The 19,218-nt window shown below is 36.4% G+C and overlaps 2 protein-coding genes and 1 pseudogene across 6 annotated transcripts in view; 1 reads left to right on the top strand and 2 right to left on the bottom strand.

The window, feature by feature from the left end:
• The window catches only part of LOC120347508 (rap guanine nucleotide exchange factor 6-like), a 59,778-nt gene extending 56,160 nt beyond the window's left edge, over nucleotides 1–3,618 (top strand). For all 5 annotated transcript variants that reach the window (XM_078117737.1, XM_039417524.2, XM_039417521.2 and 2 more), the window contains 4 exons: nucleotides 77–239; nucleotides 1,257–1,531; nucleotides 1,927–2,046; nucleotides 2,335–3,618. In XM_078117737.1, coding sequence (XP_077973863.1) covers nucleotides 77–239; nucleotides 1,257–1,531; nucleotides 1,927–2,046; nucleotides 2,335–2,372 — 596 coding nt within the window. In that variant the 3' untranslated portion in view covers nucleotides 2,373–3,618. The remainder of the gene's footprint in view (nucleotides 1–76; nucleotides 240–1,256; nucleotides 1,532–1,926; nucleotides 2,047–2,334) is intronic.
• Nucleotides 3,619–8,713: 5,095 nt separating this feature from the next.
• On the bottom strand, nucleotides 8,714–10,954 carry LOC120347633 (uncharacterized). The gene is made up of 3 exons (XM_039417680.2): nucleotides 10,550–10,954; nucleotides 10,023–10,212; nucleotides 8,714–9,680 (listed from the first exon to the last, which is right to left on the bottom strand). The coding sequence occupies exons 1-3, from the start codon at nucleotides 10,738–10,740 to the stop codon at nucleotides 8,961–8,963; spliced, it is 1,101 nt and encodes a 366-aa protein (XP_039273614.2). The 5' UTR covers nucleotides 10,741–10,954; the 3' UTR covers nucleotides 8,714–8,960.
• Nucleotides 10,955–13,585: 2,631 nt separating this feature from the next.
• LOC120347937 (phosphoglycerate mutase 2 pseudogene) lies at nucleotides 13,586–14,374 on the bottom strand (annotated as a pseudogene).
• Nucleotides 14,375–19,218: the final 4,844 nt, after the last annotated feature.

Genomic DNA, 19,218 nt, shown 5'->3' with positions numbered 1-19,218 from the left:
TCAGAGATGAATATAAAATACGTAAATTTTTTTTAAATAAGAATCCATATTAATGATGCTATTCCATATATTTCAGTTTGGACAAGCAGTTCTTCATCAACTATAAATGCATCAAACGATTCATCTATCGGTGGTAAAAGCAATACATCAACGCCATCTAAAGATCAACCTCCCCCAACACAGACTGTACAGAAAAGAAAGAAGCCGCCTCCTCCACTTCCTCCCCAAAGAAACTCGAGGTATTTTTCATATTCTTACAATGTGTCAATTATTTTAAGATCTCTCACCTGGAGGTTATAACAGTGGGGGGCAAGGTTTCAGGGGCCAAAAAGTTTTGCCCACCTAAACTGAGTGTGACGTAAAAAATTACATTTCATGAACAATATTAACAGTGTTACAAAAGCAAAAGTGGAAAACAATAAGCCTCGTGCTGAAACTAAATTTAATTGCAATCTCAACAAATCCCTTGAGCTATTTTTAGCTAAAACATCAAAATTTGGTTTTAGTTTGGTTGTGGCAGTATCAGGCAGGCCAGATTGAATTACCCAGCGGACCAGACTTGGCCCGCGGGCCATAGTTTGCCCGTGTCAGAGTTAGAACCTTGGCTTGACTATGTCGGCATTGCATGATGGTTTGGATAACAGTTCTGGCTATAACATTCTGGCACGGAGGAATACCAGATTTTTGTAAAATTTTGGCGTGCTATATCTTGGTGACTACAGGCTGTTACTTCCAATCATTGTATGTTAACTACTGTTGCTGCACTGATATTAAAAAAATTAGCACAGTTGGTATGTGGCAATAGGAGTATCAAATAAACTCTTGCAGTTCATAACATTTTTTGGACCTCCTGAAGTATGCGCACCAAGATGGCGCACAACCTGAACTCAGGTTGTGTACCAGGTTAGGGTTCAGGTTGTGCGACATCTTGGTGCGCATACTTCAGGAGTACCCATTTTTCAATGCATGCAATAATTTTTCAACTATGTTTTTGACAAAGATTGATAACGAAAGCTGTCACGATAATTTTTTCGGAAGTAAAAGGGCATCAGACGAAATCGGTCGTGACCAATGATCAATGTAGTTGACCAACAAACCATGATGCCGTGTGATTAAAGAGATTAGATTTACCTTTCTATTCCGAATGTTTCTTGTAATTAGCACAAAGAAATATGGAATTTTTAGTTATCCATTTCCTCTTTTTAGTTACTTTCTTACAGCTTACGTCATTCATTGGAACATTTTTCACTTTTCAGTTATGGTGCCACACGACAACTTCGTCTCAGTAGCAGTACGTTATCACCATTATCATCACCACCAAACTCACCCACAACACCAATGGCTATGATGAAAATATCTCTGAGTGAGACACATCCTCAATTAGTTGTTAAAACAATGGTGAATGGACCGAATCTTAATTCTAGCGATGTTCCACAAACAACACGATCAAAACCTCTTGTGCAATCGAATGGCGTAGTTCCGAACATGACACAGAGTAATATGATAAGGAAAGATACATCTTTTCATTCAGGTAGGATTTTTTTATCCTTATATATTTTATATATTGCCAGTAACTCGCTAGAAAGTTTGTGTTTTGATTGAAATTGAAACAGCTATCCTAAAAGTGAAATCCAAATTCAAATATGTTTTGTAAAATTATTAGCTTTTCGCAGCTAATAAAATTCTTAATGGTTCGGTAGCTTATAATGAAGTTTTTCGAATAGAAAGAAAAAATTCTAAACTGCAGAGCTGCTAGCCCAAAACTATTAATTAATGTATGTGATTTCAATATCTACCCCGAGGAAGTATTACTGACTTTTTTCACTTATCGTTTGCTTTTTTTTTCAAACTGAACTGTTCTTGACGACAAAACATTTTGTTTCATTCATGTTTGATACAGTTTTAATCAATTTGCCATCAATTTAGAATCGTCATTCACTTCTGGAAGAACTTTACCATCTTATAATGAAGCTATGAATCATATTTCACTGCAGTCATCTTTTTCACCATCTAATTCCAATTTACCGAGTTACCAAAACTATCAAGGTAAATTTTATAAGCTGTTCAGGTTGAATCACCATTGTTCATTGTCAAATAAGAACATTTTAGAGATTATATTGTATGTCGGAACTTTTTGTTAATATTGAAATTCTGTGAAAAATTTTCATAATTCCTTTTACAGAAAAATACCCAATTCAAAGGAATTATTGTATAAAACTGATTTGATTATTCCAAATTTAACACTTTTCATATCAGACTTTCTTTAAAAACTAAATCTCTAACTCTTACTGGGTATTAGGGCTCTGTTTATTTATAACTTCTTTTACTTTTCAGATATGAGAGAGACTAAGGAGCAGACGTCACAAGTGTGATATTATATTTTCCACCAGCATAGTCTTTTCTGTGCAGACGTTGAATGATTTACTATATAAAAAACTATGAAAATGTTCTAATTTTATTACTTAAAAATTACATTGCTATTTTTTGCTTTTTCGTTCATTCTCTAATCGATTTTATTTTCGCTGTGAAAATCCATGAATTTACCAATTTTTTTTTTTAAATTTTACATCAATTTTCGTTTACGACTGCCCTGTTTATGATATGAGTGTTGGTCTGTTTTCTATATTTCAGATGAATTGTTCAAATGAAATCACATCAGAAATATTTTCTCTCTACTGCCCAAAACTTTGTTAAAGAAATTTGTGACCGCCAATTAATTTCGGAGTTAAATCAACTTCACACCATAGACCATATATTATATTGCAAACACTGAAAAATATACCTATCTAATGATTTCATTTCCATATACAGATTCATGAAGTAGTGTTCATTGTTTTCCTACCATTTTATCAGAATATATCTTTGTTTTGTTACAAACTCAATCAAAAATGAAATCTAGATTCTATAGACATCAAATATTATGCTTGGTTTCTCTCAAACTGTTACTCTAAAAGTTAATGAATTAAATCTATTTTTCACTTCTAAATAAAGTGATAATTCATTAGTGAAGGAGGTTATTTTAATCAGTACAATATTTCTATTTCATCACACTAATATTTTGATCGAATGAGCATCGAGTCAGTCTGACGTTTTTCATTCTGAAAGTTATAGAGGACGAGTTTTTGATATATAATTTATTACTTATAACATATTATCCGTTCTACCATGGCCATGCTGGTTCGAGCGTTTGTAACTTATTTAACTATAAAGAATTTGTATGTTATATCCTTTAAAAACCATGACGTTTTTGCTGCTTATTTTACTTTTGAAAGATCATATTCGGCCTAGTCTGTAAGGTAGTTTACACTCGTTCTTCGGTCTGAATAAAAGAAAAGATTTTTTTATCAACTCTCGACTGGGAGATGTGATGACGTCATCATAGACTGAGCGTTGGTAATGTGTGTGGATAAGTACGTTTTGTAACGTCTTAATTACATTTCGTGCTCAACAGAAACTGACGACAATTTTGCGTTTGCTAAACTACTGTTTTTTATGTTTTCTTTTTATTATTTTTTGTTTTCTTCTTATTTCTATGGTTATCCTACTTATTGTTATTATGCTCAGCAATGTTTCCATTCTGATCGATTACAAATGAAGATAAGAAAATTAGAAAGTATATTTTGTGATTCTTATTGTTACCGACTTAAGGGGGCAGATAAAAACTTGTTTCTTTCGACATACTGATTCCTTGTCAGATCTGTACATGTAGTTTTATTAGGTATCTCCACTCTAAGCTAACTGGCTCGGCAGTATGGCGCGTCGTGCTAAGCGAGAGGATTGCTGGACTCTTCGCTGCTTCCTACACCATCGAGTTTATGCATCAGAAAACGTATAATTGGTAACTTATCCCATATAATACCAGACATGGACCTGCAATCGGACGTGAGGCCATTGTTAACCATAAGATTAAGCCGTCTTTCCTCTACACGGGATAAATATGTAAATTCTAATTGTACACGAAATAGTCATTTGGATCCTTCTACTAAAGCGTTGTCGTTGGGTGACGTATTTGGTGTGGGAAAACTCTGTCATCCGTAACTGATCGGCTGATCAATTTCGAACAGATTTATTTTTTCATAGACCAGAAAACAAGCATTGCAACAATAAAGATAAACAAAGTTATTCGGTACAGACTTCAAGACTCTCGATACCCAAAAGATGGCATTTGTCGCCATAAAGCTATTACTTTTGTATTTTTTCAATGTTGTAGAGACCATGATTCAAGACCAGTGGTTTTCAAACGGCGAGGCGCGCCCCACAAGGACGACGTAGACAATTCTGCGAAGGGGAGTAAAGCTAGTTAAAAATAAAAAATATTTATTAGATTTGATCTTGCTCGCCTCATTTTGGATATTTTTATATTTCTTTATTGTTTAGTTAGAGATTGCCGAGAGCTTTTGTGCTTGTACCTTGATTGACCTTAGCATGTCTGAGGGTTCAACTTCATGCATGTTTACCATTGCTTATTGTTAGCTAGTTATTTTCGAAGTTGGGCGCGAGACTTGACAAAGTCGAAAATGGGGGCACGGCTTAAAAAGTTTGAGAACCACTGTTCTAGACAGTGATCGCTCTCAGTATTTTGCTTATGTCACCAAACTGGCAACGGTAACTTGGGCATTGAAGCCTGACCATTTTGGCGTTGGCTCGATCTCTTTCGACGTGAGCCGCTTGGAGGTAGAATGTTTTAAATTTGTATCTCGCCAATCGGGGGGTTCGAAGAGAACATTATTTAGGCTTGGTCTGCATTTATAACTAATGTTTATGTTTTCCTTGTTTGATATAGTTAATATTAGTCCCTCCTGTGAGATAGCACTGTATTTTACCGGATTTCTATTTGACTGCTATTTCACCAATTTTGCCCATACCATATTAGTCAACATTCGAGAATAAAGATCTTTCGAACAATCGTTTTAGGCTAAACTGTGTATAGGCCTATCGAATAGAACTGCGTCAGAAAAAAAGTCCCGTTAAGTGTGGCATCAACGACTGTCCTCCAAGATTTTGCGAACTCGTTACTAAGCCACAGCCGCTGCAGTGTTCTTCAACCTTTTTTACCGTGGTATACCTTTTACAGTTTTTCGAGAACTTCGTATACCTTACAAATACCAATGTTTATTTCAAGCTAAAATGAACATGAAATGTTGGGCACATATTGAGAAAAAACTAAAATCTAGGTAGCGGGGCGAGTCATTATGCATGCTTCTTTTAGTTTTTACTCACAGATGCAATTAATTTAACATCAAATTGTGTAAAAAAAGTAAAGACAATGTTAATTTAGTTCCAGTGGCTTCTTTGTTCTTGTATAGTTTCGGCAATTAGTTCATAACAGGGTTTTAGTTCCTTTTCAATTGCTCCCCGCATTAGTGAATCAATATCAAGTATTGAGTTTCGCTTTTTCGGCTTGATTTCAACAAGACTGGAAACCCCTTCTTCACACAAATAAGTCGTACGCATCTGCCAGATTTTTGTGATCGGCAAATTTAAAAAGAGAAACCCAAAACTCCCGAGTAATCCATTTCGCGGAATAACATTTTTTGATTTAAATCCTCACGGAGTTCCAACAATTCTTCGTCTTCTGTTGGTTATTAGTAAATGGCTGCATTATCCACGAGTTTTCTTCCAGGCGTCTGTTATTATCTTAGGGAAAGTACAAAGCCCATTTATCACCCAGTACGTTCAAATGACCAACAATTAGGGTAGACATGGTATTTATCGTTGAAACGTCTTCAAACTCCCACCCAGACTCTTTCAATGATTGATTTAAAAAAGGAAAGTCAATAAAGTTTCGTGAAGAGGCATTGTTTTTCCAGAGTTGAATTTTCATCTTCAGAGCATTGATTTTGCTAGTTGATCGAAATATATCACATCCTTTCCCTTCAAGACTGACAGTCACTTGATTAAAACGATCAAAAATCGACGCCATGTACGCTAATTTTGCAACCCAATATATATTACGAAACTTGGTGGCTTTTTGGTCTCCCTTTTCAGTGTAATACGCCCCTAATTGCTCGCGAAGTTCAAACACACGGGAAAGAACTTTTCCTCGGGACTGCCACCGTACTTCTGAATGTAAAAGAAGTTCTTTGAAAGCTTTTTCTTCACACAGTTTCGAAAAAATTTTCGTTTGTTTTGAACTTTTCTTAATCGTATTCAAAAAATATACGACTTCTCGTAGAACATCGTGTAATTCATTTTCTTTCCGCAGATCTAGCGACCTGCCTTATCTACATAATTTGTGATGTAACAATTTGCTCAAGTCGAGTCATTGCGCGAATGACATTTTATGTTTCATGTGCGTCGAGTTTGCATTGTTGTCTCTAATTGAATATTTTATAATTTATTATATTAGAGCTTACAGCTCCTGATTTAGGCTGTACACCCTTCGTATACCAATTATCAGTTGTATACCTTTTATCAGTCGTATACCCTACGAATGGTCTGGTATACACTTAGGTATACAGTATACCCGGTTGAAGAGCACTGGCCTAGCGTATTTTACCGGTATGGTTCCATACGCAATTGATTTTCGACCTGTGAGAACCTGTGTCAAATTTCTCACGCGCGAAAGAGTTATTTTATTTTTTGTCTAAATTTTAGGGCCACTAATAAAACTGACAAATGTCACATTAAATCGAGCCAATAAGTCGAAGCACCGCCTAAATTTCAATTTTAACTTATTGCTGATTGGTCATCAATACGTATAAAAAAAATCGATGCTCGGGGAAACAATAACGTCCATCAACAACGCGACCTCTAAAATACCAGAATCTCATTTGAGTAAGCTATTTCAAGGAAGTTTATCAACGTTATTCATAATGCATACTGCACAATATATCATACATATAAAAACCGACAACCGTTGTAGAAGAACGACGAGTTTGCCTTCCATAAATCCCAGCAGAAATATAGGATTGGTGCTCATCTAAACAATCTCATATATCATATTAATATTGCATTGCAATTAACGCTACGAACAACCAGTTTTAAATAACTCTCATTGGTATTTCAGCGTACTTTTGTTTTCTGTAGTCATGATTTTAAATTTTCTTACGTCTTTCTACAACTCTAGTCATGAGCGATTGTTGTAATTTCATTCATACGCTACAGCTGATCGGGATGATTAGTCATTCGGATAGTATACACAGAATTTTTCGTTTGGTGTTCCGCAAAAAATCAAAAAAAGGTTGAAAATCACCAAAAGATTGGTTAGGAAGGAATAAATAAAACAAAAATTTAAATAAATATGTATGAGGAGCTTGTCACCGGCAAAAGATTCAACATATATATCTTATTACACGCTGGTTGTGTCGAATGGATCATATGTTAACACTGTTTATATTTATACGCTATATTACGAAAACTATCATACGCTAATAATGATAACATGAACCGTGAACAATTGTTTTTTATTTGATAATTGGAAGCCTATCGTATTTAACAATCTCTTTTGAATGCAGCCTAGGAAGTCTAGTACGTTGACTGCAGCGTCAGTCCAAATATGATAGCAATATTCCATGTATGGAAGTATCCGTGATTTGTACAAGTGGAATACGCGGGTATTTTACAAATATCGTCACGGTGAAGAGATGCAACTTTTTATAGCGTCGTGAACCACTGGCGTTATATACATTCGTTATATTCATTACAACTCAAACCTTCGTGAATGTGGATGAGTTGTCTCGGATTTGTGAAATTATGGCTATTTTAGAATCAATATACCGACTTGATAGAAAAGACTTTAGATAGAGAGACCTGCCACCGATCCAAGTCCATTTACAGCGATTATTATTGTATAGTTTAACTACGGTCATTAGGTTAACATATATACTTGAAGTATTATTATGGTTGATTTATTTAATACAAATCGGGTATTATAATTTACGGTTTTGTTTGTTTTATTTGGAAGACACGTGTGCTACTCTTATTTCGTTAGATAAGTTTTACACTTCGTATGGAGTTTTGAGATTTATTGGCAGTCTATTCCAGCTTTTCCGAGTCATTTTTGATTACCTTAACTAAATTGGAATTCCTCGCAACAAAATGATCACTGAGTTATTTGATTCATACATAGATATACGACACATCACAACGAAGCCGAATTAATGTTCTGCAATCATGCCTGAAAATATGTTTGAGTAAAAAAGTGTCTTGGCGACTGGTTTTCTGTTTTTTAGTCACTTAATTGTTGATTAGCTTATATTGCGAAGAAAAACAAGCATGTCGATTTGCGCAAATATTCAAACAGAAATGTCCAGAGATCTAGAAATCAGTAGGCTAACTGTAATATATGACGCAGGAATTTGATTATTGTACACAGGTATTTGTCTGGTGCGCCAATAGCAGTTATGAGAACGTAAGGTGTGATCTGAAAAATACTTAAAAAAAATTTGATTTATTGCTTCAGTGACAGCATGTCCCTCAGACCCAATATTAAAAACTGTGTTTACGCATTCCAAGACCATCAAAATATAACCTCACATGAGAGTACAACAACGATGCTCTCACGAATTACTTCAATGTTAACCAAATTCTTTCCTATAATTCGTCGCTTCAGCAAAATTTTGCCAAGTCAGACTTGAAATCGAACAAGACTTTTTCACGAATAAAAATAGCATTACGATCGCTGCCATTTCGCCACAATTGCAAAGTTTCTGACTTTATCCCCAATAGCTACAAAATATAAGCCACCTTAGACAATACACACATAACGGAATTCAGAACAAAAAAGATATAATTTGGTAAACAATTCTGAAATTCTAAAACATAGTTGATCATCTCAAACATTCATATGCGGTCGCATAAATGTTCTCATACACTCACTGATTCTCCTAATCTCGATTATTATAATTTTTGTAAAAATATAGATTCTATATTGACTATCATGGTTCTATGTAGCCAAAGGCCAATGAAGCAATGAAAACATCGTTTTTATGTATCCGTTTGTTTAAAATGCGTGAATTCTAGTAATATCGGTTCCATCCTTTAGGTCTTGCATTGAAATCCCTTTCGACATGAGGCGTAGTAGTATAGGTGTTCCATCCTTTTCTTAGCCCTTGACGACGATGCGGGGCTGCGTAATACTGCTTAGCATTGAAATGAATTGTAGCCCCCGGAAGAGATACTGATGCGGGCCTTCTGGGCACATCATATTCGGAGAGATATCCATTATCGTATTCGTCATAAATATTATTAGGATTGTAGTATTGATCGTCGTGTAGGGAAGGGGAATCATCTGGAGGAGCAGAGTCCGGACGATGAAGCGAGTAGCCGTTCATTTCCCCATAACCAGGATTGTGCCACTGTCGACTTCTTGGACGAATTGGTGGTGCTACTTTGGGACCATTAGGAAAATTTTGCTCCACCTTTGCTCGCCAAAAATCTGGTGGCTTTGGTAGAAAACCCAGTGGGTCTCTCAGAGCGCGCCTCGACGTTTTGTTCATAGGTCCGGCTAACCTTTTTGCTGTGATGTATTTTACAGCTGTTGGTGATTTGTTTGCCATATTCCAAGGCGTTGCCCACCCGTCACTAGCTCCTTGATCGACAAAATCATTATGTCCTGCTGCGTAAGGATTATTTTCATCATTTCTAGTATTTTGACTCTCCTTAGTATATTGCTCCATTCTCTGTCTTTGTTTTACGAACATACGTCCTCCGCGTGAACTGGACCTCAAGTGAGGCGTCTGAAAGGTGAACGACAACGCAGTTACGTTTGAACAGATGGTTATACGAGAAATACGTGATATGACGTAAATAGGCTGGTCTTGGATTCGGGACCCGGTTGTAAGTCATGGCTTAACTATGGCTCGAATAATCGCTGCGATTTTACTATTTTGATACATTTTATTGTGGTAACTGCTTTAAATATTAGAAACCATATTACTTTAACCCTGCTAAAACGCTTAAGTAGATTGAATTGCGAAAAGTGAACATGAAAAATAATACAAAATAAATAGTATTTGAATAAATGTAATTGGTGATAAAATCTAATAACTATGATTTTTTTACTCCAAATAATTTCTTACCACTTCGGCTAGCACTTTGTATCCCTTGTCACTCTTTTTTCCTTGATCTCTCACTCTTTGTCTCCCTGTCCGGTTTTGTGCAATAGGAGGTGAGGGGTGTTGTGCATCAGTTTCTTGTCTTTGCTTCTTTTCGTTTGCGTATGGATACTGAACTGATCCCTCTGATGTCTGTCTTGTGAAATGTGGATTCCTAGGTATACAAAGAGCTACGTTTGCGTGTTTAATATATATATTTTTATAATGAATTATCCTCTACTTCGTTTCACAAAATTTTAGCCTAGTGCAGTTACATGATGAAATGAATTAGACAACAAATATGACTTCGCAGCCCTTATGCAAACGACAGGACTATTATATCTATATATTCATATTAATAATGACCAAGTCTCAGGTTTATCCCAAACACAGCAATCTTGAATGTAAGTTTGGAATATATGCTGCCAAAATCTCGGACTTGTTTCTCATACTAAACAAGAATGATAAATGCAGACGTCTTTAATATAACTTATCACAGCATAATATCTTACCTGTAATACTGTGGTGCTGAAGCTGGAGTTTCTGGCTCGCTGTCATAGACGTACAAATACACCTTACTTCCTGGTTTGTGGGACACAGCTGGTGGCGCAGGAGGCTTGGAAACAACTTTTGACGGGGTGAACTTCTCAATTGGTCTCGGAACTCTTCTATATGGTTTCTGAAGTTTCGTTTCAATTTTCATCTTGGTAACTATACTGGGACCGGCATCAACGCTAACAGGTTTAAATAATGAATAGAATATAAAATGCGTTATTCTCCACGATGGAGACTAAGCTCCACTACCGAAAAAAGTGTTCCGCCCCCTATTTTAGAGATTAGATTTTCGTTCCGTCTTAGCCACCAGACCTCAAGAAGAGATGTATTCGACGCCGCTATACAACAGCTGCCACGGCCTGGCGGTGCTCTTAGCTGGAGCCAAAATTAGACGCCTACGACTGGTTGGTTAACCCGTTTAACACAGATCAGGCAATAAATATGTATTCGAAGGCACCGCCGTTCGCGTTACAATCAAATGTTTATAGTGGACCGGATGTCAAAATTGAAGATTATTTTGAAGTTTCGATCAGAAGCGCCGTTTTGATTCGTGATCAGAATGAATTCATATCATTTCTAAAAGGAGATAACAATCATTTCTACCTCTTGTCGGGGGAACAACAAACTGGTTAAACAAAAGTTTTAATATGTATGAGTAGGTTAACCATTTTCCCATGGGACTCTTTTCGAATTCATGAAATAAGCTATAATCATTTACCGATTTTCCATTCTAAGTCTCTTCAAGTTCTAGTATAGTACTAGCCATATTGCCCAACATCATCTTTTGCAAGTTAATATGACAGAGAAAAGTATATGAATGGCCGATGATTTTGACCTGCATCATTCCACAATGTATGATTAAATACACACTCACAGCTATTTATTCTGCATCTTATGTAATCTATCGCGCACATTTGAAAATATATGTACACACAACCAGGGACATTCTGTTTTTGTAAAACATTTTTATTACATATTCGGTGATTTTCCTATTTTCTAAAATAGTTCTTTGATTTAAAAATATTTTAAAGTGGGCTGTTGCTTCGTTTTCTATTATCTTGACAATAATTTAGGTTTGGACTGTTGATGGGCGCTAGATGCTTCGAGTCAGTTCTTTTCGTTTTTTTTTATGGAGATCTCAGAAGTATCTGCATGTGCTAATTTTTTATACTCGTCAACTTTAGTCAGCGCTGTAGGTGTCGCTGTCACACAATTTAAGTCAGTTATTGATTTTGATATTTACTCATGATATCGTGTTGACAGATAAAATGATGATTGATTTATTATACAAAAATGCAAATTGATTTTGTTCAATACTTCAAAGACCATGAATGACGTGAAAAGTAACCTCTTGAAAGTGTGGCAATTTTCGTGGTAATTCCACCTTTTTATTGTATTTGTAATACGCGCGAAAATCAGAACCACTATAGGGGAGAGTTGGCCCTAACTGTGTGTCCGCACTCCCGTTTTATTTAACACACGTTTGATAGAGTGTAACTCCAACTGACTCCTCAGAAGTCAATGAGCACACAATGTATTATAATGCAAAATGTCCGTATATTGTACAATCGAATACAGATAGATATATTGAAATATACCAGGGATGGCCAACCTGCTTTCGACCGCGATCGACTGATCGGTAATAAGGTTTTTCACAAAAACGAATGGACACTGAATGTGCAGATAACTGCAAACACCCATACAAAAAATTCCACCGCTGCCAATAACAAGGCTTTGTGAGCACATTATTATTCAAAATCGACACAAAATTTGTAGTTTTTGTGTTCCATTTAAGTTGTTACTTATCGATCTCGATCGGTAAGTATGCTAATAGATATTTTGTTTGTTTCACTTTCGTATGTTACGCGATATCTCACGAAAGCAAGGTTGTATCTACTTCAAATTTTGTGCATTCATCATATCTCGGACCAGAAGCGTATTGGTTTTGGATGAATTATGTCGTGTAATTAGCGAGTTATTAAATAATTAGTGATGGGACACGCGGTGTCGCTATTGAGTCAGATCGAAGAAATCGAAACCGCAAGATCGATAAGTCGGCGGTCGATCGCTATCTAGTTTGAATATTTAATTGTACCCGGAGTGAATGTTTCATTCATTTATTTAAATCATACAATTCAAGGGCGTGCCTAATTTTAATTCGTAAGCGTTGAAAATTCTTCAACCTTGCCAAGTATTATCCAAACAGCGAAAAATAAATATTGAATGAATATTACATGACTGCCCAAACTTCAGTAGCCTATCTAATTTACAATTTTCTTGCTTGCTTAGAATTAGAACAAATTGAGCATTTTGCTGCCACTGCTACCATTGCGAATAAAATTTATCACACTACTCTTGGAGTGAAACAATAATTTTCGCATACTGCGGAAGTTATTGTAGGATCGTTTGTCAGTCTAGACTCTAGTAGACACGCGATATTCGACACCTCATTTTTAAAACTTTAACTGCGGAAAAACTTACATTTGTCACGTAATAATATGCTTTATCGGGCTTGCCCAGACTCAAATATTGTGTGTAATGTGTATATTGTTTTTTGCGCATGTAAAGTACTACTGTATTCTTCTGACTCGAGGCAAATTTTGGTGGTATTTCAATAAAATACACTCAACATCAGACGCGATCGACGTGTTGGCCTCCTCTGGTATACAGAATTCTGTTGCTTCAGCAAAACCTATATTCGATAAAGCTGATTAACCACCCTCAACTATACCAAGCAAAAGTAGTTTCTTTATTTGATATAGATTTAATACCTGACAAGATTTGACACCAAGAGTGAATCGAGGAGTCGAGTGAATAAAACACAAAATGAGATAGCTGTTATAGGTAAAGATAGCTGTTATAGATAGAGATAACGAGGACAAAAAACGTCACAAACACTCGAATAATACAGTACTCTGAATATAGAATAGTGGCATCTTCAAATTTCATCTTACAAACAACATTAAGTTTCTGTAATCTTTGTGCAAGGTCTCCTAACCAAATCGTGGCATTAGCTGTCCTCCCTTTGTCCCTCTAGCGGCCAAAGAAGCCATCATATTTTTCACTTTATCTTCGTCATCTAGGAACTTCATTGAAACTACCGGTTTCATAGCTTCGTCAAACTCATAAACGAATGGTATTCCAGGAGGTATGTTTAATTTGACAATTTCGTTATCTGGCAAATCATCGATATGTTGGACAATGGATCTCAAACTGTTACAATGCGCATATATTAGAATCTTTTTTCCGGCCTTGATTTGGGGCACGATTTCTTCTTCCCAGTAAGGAATTGTTCTTTCGAAAGTTTGTTTCAGATTTTCCGCAAAGGGCATTTGGTCCTTCGGTACATCTGCATATTTCCTATCATTCATAATTTGGTCGTAAAATGGATGATTTTCACCCATAATAGGAATTTTGGCATCGTAACCTCGTCTCCATAGTATGACGTTGTCGTAGCCATGTTTTTTCTCTAACTCATTAGGACTTTGACCTGTGAGTTCTCCGTAATGACGTTCATTCAGTCTCCACGATGATTTTATCGGGACCTCTGACCCCTGACTTAGAACTTCTAATGCCAAAGCAGCCGATTCACGACTTCGTTGCAGAACAGAAGTATACGCCAAGTCAACTGTTAGGCCCGCTTTTTTCAATGCTTTCCCAGCTCCCATAGCATTCTGTCTACCATTTTCGGTCAGGGGATCGTCTACCCATCCACAAAACCGAGATTCTTTGTACCAAGAGCTTTCTCCGTGACGAACTAAAACGATAGTAAAGGTTGACATTATGTAGCCTACTTTGATACTTTATTTAAACTTAGCACTACAAAATGGAAAAAACTTAATTACGGAAAACAATTCTTCAGTAAGGTAAGGCGATATATAGAATTGCTTGTGGGTAATTGTTATATCACAGAGCGCAGATAATACAACCATCTACCAAATTAACTTAGTAGTAGAAATACTATCATTTTGCTATTTCGAAAACACAATCTTAACCATACTGGAATAGTAGCCTACTTGGTATTAATCTACAGCTCAGTCCGCACAATTTGGCAATTTTTGCACTGGGCTCTCATATTGAAGACAAACTCCTCCGCTCGTAGTTGACATCAGGATATTCGATATCGATCTGTATCTTCCTGTACAAAGGAAATGCAGTGAAGCCAAAGTCAAAGACGCCAAATAGGGCAATTGTATATAAAATTTCAAAACAATTTAGTGAGTTGTGGAGGGTTTTTAGCGGTAAGAAAGTTATATAAATTGACTGTTTTTGTCGGCTTGTCTGGTAGACGACAGCTTATCGTCTGTCGTTAAACGACGACGAATAGCAACGGTAGAGACTTTCACCAATCTCCCAAAAACTTTTTCAGAAACCCTAACTTAACGTAGTGGTTCGCTTTTTATATTGCGGCACTGGGCTCTTTAAACATTCACACCTATCACAAATCATGAACATTTTCTACTCATATTGCCATAAAATAATAAAAACCAAAGAAGATCAGATACGGGATTATTCATGTAAATACAACATACCCTGTTAATAGTAACAGGTATAGAATAGTAATGGTGAATGTCAGGGCGACTGTTGTGCCTGGTGCTTCTTTACTACTGCTTCAATTTGTGGACGAATGTGAGAGAGACATGCTCTTAACTCTTCTTCTGTGTTTTTTGATCTTTCACATTTTTATCTTAATATTGTTTAGGTAAAAAAAAACTAGCTCACATAGGTAGGGAGTTTACTCTCATGTTCTTTCTAAGTTTTGAATCAAAATGCACGCCTGTTAGTCGATATATTAACTTTTAACTGTCTTTTGGAAATTGGAATCACTTGAAATAAATTCAAAAATGAAATCTCTTCGCGGCACACCAATAATTAATCATTCCGTGGCACCCTAATGTGCCACGGCACGGTGGTTTGGAACCACTGCCATAACGAGACAATGTCTTTATTATCAGCTTCCAACATACGATCACGGTACAACATGATCGCTGCACGATACCACACAATACGATAAGGTACTTTATGATACCATAAATAATCAGTGAATATTGAATAGCTCATATACTAACTACCAATGCACGAAAATGTCCTAAAAATGAGATGAATTATATAAAAAAAAGGTTAGTCCTTGAGAAATAGCTTGGGGCTATTTAGCTTAATTGTGTCCAGTGAAAAAACAAGTTATGATGGTTTATAATTCCAAGAAAGTCTAAATTAACTGGTTTGACTTCGTTTAATATTAGTAATTTGAAAAAAAAGCAAAATCTTACTAAAATAACAAGATTATCACTAAAGCCTTATGATTTTCCAACATTAGTAATTTTGTTTTATAAAAACGAAATAGAGAGTGCTTTTATTAACTTCACCTGTTGCACCTCCTAGAAAACTCCGTGATTACTAAATATCATGACTATGATTTGGCATAACTATGATTTTGTTTTGTGTAATGATTGTGATCGCACCTACATCTTAATCCCACCCAACAAGCTTAAGCTTTACCGTTGTGTTCTTAAGTCCCCTTTATTTGTCAGAAATACACGAGTATAGACGTTGTAGCAACACCCCTTATTGACCAACTCAAACCATCGACTGGCCGGGAACTCCGGCCAAGGACATAACGTGTTAAGTAAATCGCATGAGCAGTCATGCGATTTATGACGTAATAAATACACCACATCACCTCCCTCCTAAAACTAAGAATTGTTAGTAACATGATTTAAAGCTGACAATGATATAAAATGACGTAGTAACCAGAGTTTTACATCAAAACAATTTAAAATTAAAATCTATCTGGTCTCCTTCTCTGCCGAAGTGGATAACGTCGTTCCATGTCTGTTGTCGACTTTGGAGTTGGTGTCGGATTCTGCGATTCGTCTGTTTCCGGTGTCTGATCGATGGGAGAGTTCGGTGGTGATAACTCTATGTTTGGAGACGGCACTGGACTTTTGGATACTGCACTGTCTGTTGCATCTAGATCCTTACTTGCAGGCTCGTCATGTTCAAAATGATCATCTTCAGATTCAAGCAGTTGCTCTTCATATCTATGTTCTTGCTCGATCTTCAAGTCAGATTTAATAATCTGGTCTATATGCCTCTTCCAACTAACATTAGGAGCAACACTGACCATATAAGTCAGTGGACCTATTATTTTTGTTATTTCACCACGTTTCCATTCGAATTCCCACGGTAATCTCTAACGAGGACTGTTCCACCAACGTTAAATGATCGCAGAGTTTTGTTTCTCTTCGTCCGCACTGTATATTGTTTTTCCTCAACACGATTACGAATGTTAGGTTTGATCAAGTCCAAAATAGTACGAAGACGTCGTTTACAGAATAATACAGACGGTGCCTCACCCGTTGTGCAATGAGGAGTATTTCGATACCCCAGTAAAAAATCATCCAAATGTAAGTCGAATTTGTTGGCATCATTAACTGAGCGCATAGCGCGCTTGAACGTTTGTACAAATCGTTTGGCAGCGCCGTTAGATGCTGGATGATAAGGTGCAGATTTCTTATGCTTGATGCCATTTGCTTTTAAAAAGTTCGCAAATTCATGTGAAGAAAATTGAGGCCCATTGTCACTCACAAGATATTCCGGTAAACCATATCTAGCAAAAAGACTTCTTATGACACGGATAGTACTATTGGCGTTAGTTGACGACATTTTAATAACTTCCGGCCATTTTGAATATGCATCTACTACTATTAAAAACATCGCCCCCTTGAATGGCCCGGCAAAATCTACATGGACTCGGATCCATGGTGCTTGGGGCCACTCCCAGTGGTGTAGAGGAGCTTTCAAAGGTTCATTTTGCTGCATTTGGCAGTCATTGCAATTTTTAATCATATTTTCTATGTCTTTGTCTAATCCTGGCCACCAGAAATAACTTCGAGCCAAAGATTTCATTTTCACAATTCCAACATGACCATCATGCAATTCTTTTAACAAACGTGATCTCAGAGAATTTGGTATGATTACTCTCGAACCCCACATCAAACAACCATCATGTGCCGTTATTTCACGTTTATGAAAATAGTAGGGCTTGATACTGGGTTTTTGTGACTGGAACAACGACCACCCTTTCATTACAGAGTCATATACTTCCATTAAATCAGCGTCACAACAAGTTTGATTTCTAACCTGTTTGCACGTTATCGGCAGAGAGTCACAAATGGCAGAGCTGTTTACTGTAGCATCGGTAATATCGTCTTCAGTTTCGCTCTCTTGTGTTTGAAGCGGCATTCTAGATCAGTGGTTCTCAAACTTTTGATGTTACGGAGCCCTTGAAGAGGTTGACTATTCTTCACGGAGCCCCACAAATAAATTTTGAAAATAAAGCAGACAAAAAACACATGTTGATATTTACTGATTAATATTCCTGAGTAAGTTAAAATTACTTTACCTAATTTAAATGCTAAAACTCTTTAATCTAAATTGCACGGATAAATTATATATATTAGGCCTGTAAATTTGACACACATATTAATGAACTCCCTTTTGATATTTTGGAAGAATGAAGAAGTCGCTCATAACATGCGCGATTGCATTTTGCTGCAATCACCGATTGTTTTCGTAGCGATGCGTGTTTTTTAGTTAGACCCTAACATCTATATGTGGGTGTTTATTCTCCCTTAATCACACATTTTTCTTGCTTGTTCCGCGAATACGATAATTACGTTTTTGTCTCTGTGCGTAATTGTGAGTTCAGTATGGAAAACAAGTTAATACTTTATACTCATCAGCGACGAGATGCTAAAAATAATTAATAAGGAGGTGAATCAGCAACCCAAATTTCTTGATTGAAAAGATAAAATACTAACACGGAAGAAAACATGATAATTTTTGTTTTAGCGGACTCGCGACAGATTAAAAACGCTTTTCTAGACATTGTGGATCACAAACTTTGGTGTTATGTTAGGTTATCAATGGGTGTTGTACCGTAGTTACTGAAATCAATCCAATAATTGTGCGCCCGATGTACCTTTTTATCCATTCTGAAACTACCGACAGAGCAAAATGCGACTTTTTTCGATATGTGACGATATACAAGATAATTATAAAGATTATATCAAATAATTTGTTATTGAAAACAAAATAAATTTTCATGTTTCCTTTTTCCGTTTACTTGACTTTATTGTTTCTCCTTTGAGGTCCGCGAATTGGCGTGGTAATTAATTGTGGGTGATAATGATTTTATATTGTCGTAAGTCAACTCTTCCGCAGGTTGAATTGAACACAGTGAACCAATAAACAAGACATTTGAACATGCGCGCATCGGTCAAGGATTCCGCAATTGTGAATTGTATTCATTGAGATGTGAAAACAACTCAAATTTGATGAATCCCAAGATAGCAAAAATACGATTCCAATCTATTTATAGTTGGCAGGCCTGAAATGTCAATCATTACGTTCGGGTCGGGCTTCTCTATCGCTGACTTTTTCTTTTAAATGAGGCGTTTCGACCGTGTTTTGGCCACGAGAGACCGTGGTCTGCAAAAAACAGAAGTTGCCTTATCAACACGAAACATACTGTACTAAACTCTTGCAATGACAATTCAAAGAACTCCTAAATAAAATATGAAAATTTCGGGTTTGCTTCGGTCTCGGGCCTGCAAATCCAGTC

This window comes from Styela clava, chromosome 11, assembly GCF_964204865.1.
Source record: "Styela clava chromosome 11, kaStyClav1.hap1.2, whole genome shotgun sequence".
Lineage (NCBI taxonomy): Eukaryota > Metazoa > Chordata > Ascidiacea > Stolidobranchia > Styelidae > Styela > Styela clava.
Note: the sequence above shows the minus strand (reverse complement) of the source record. Positions and strands in the feature narration are given on the sequence as shown.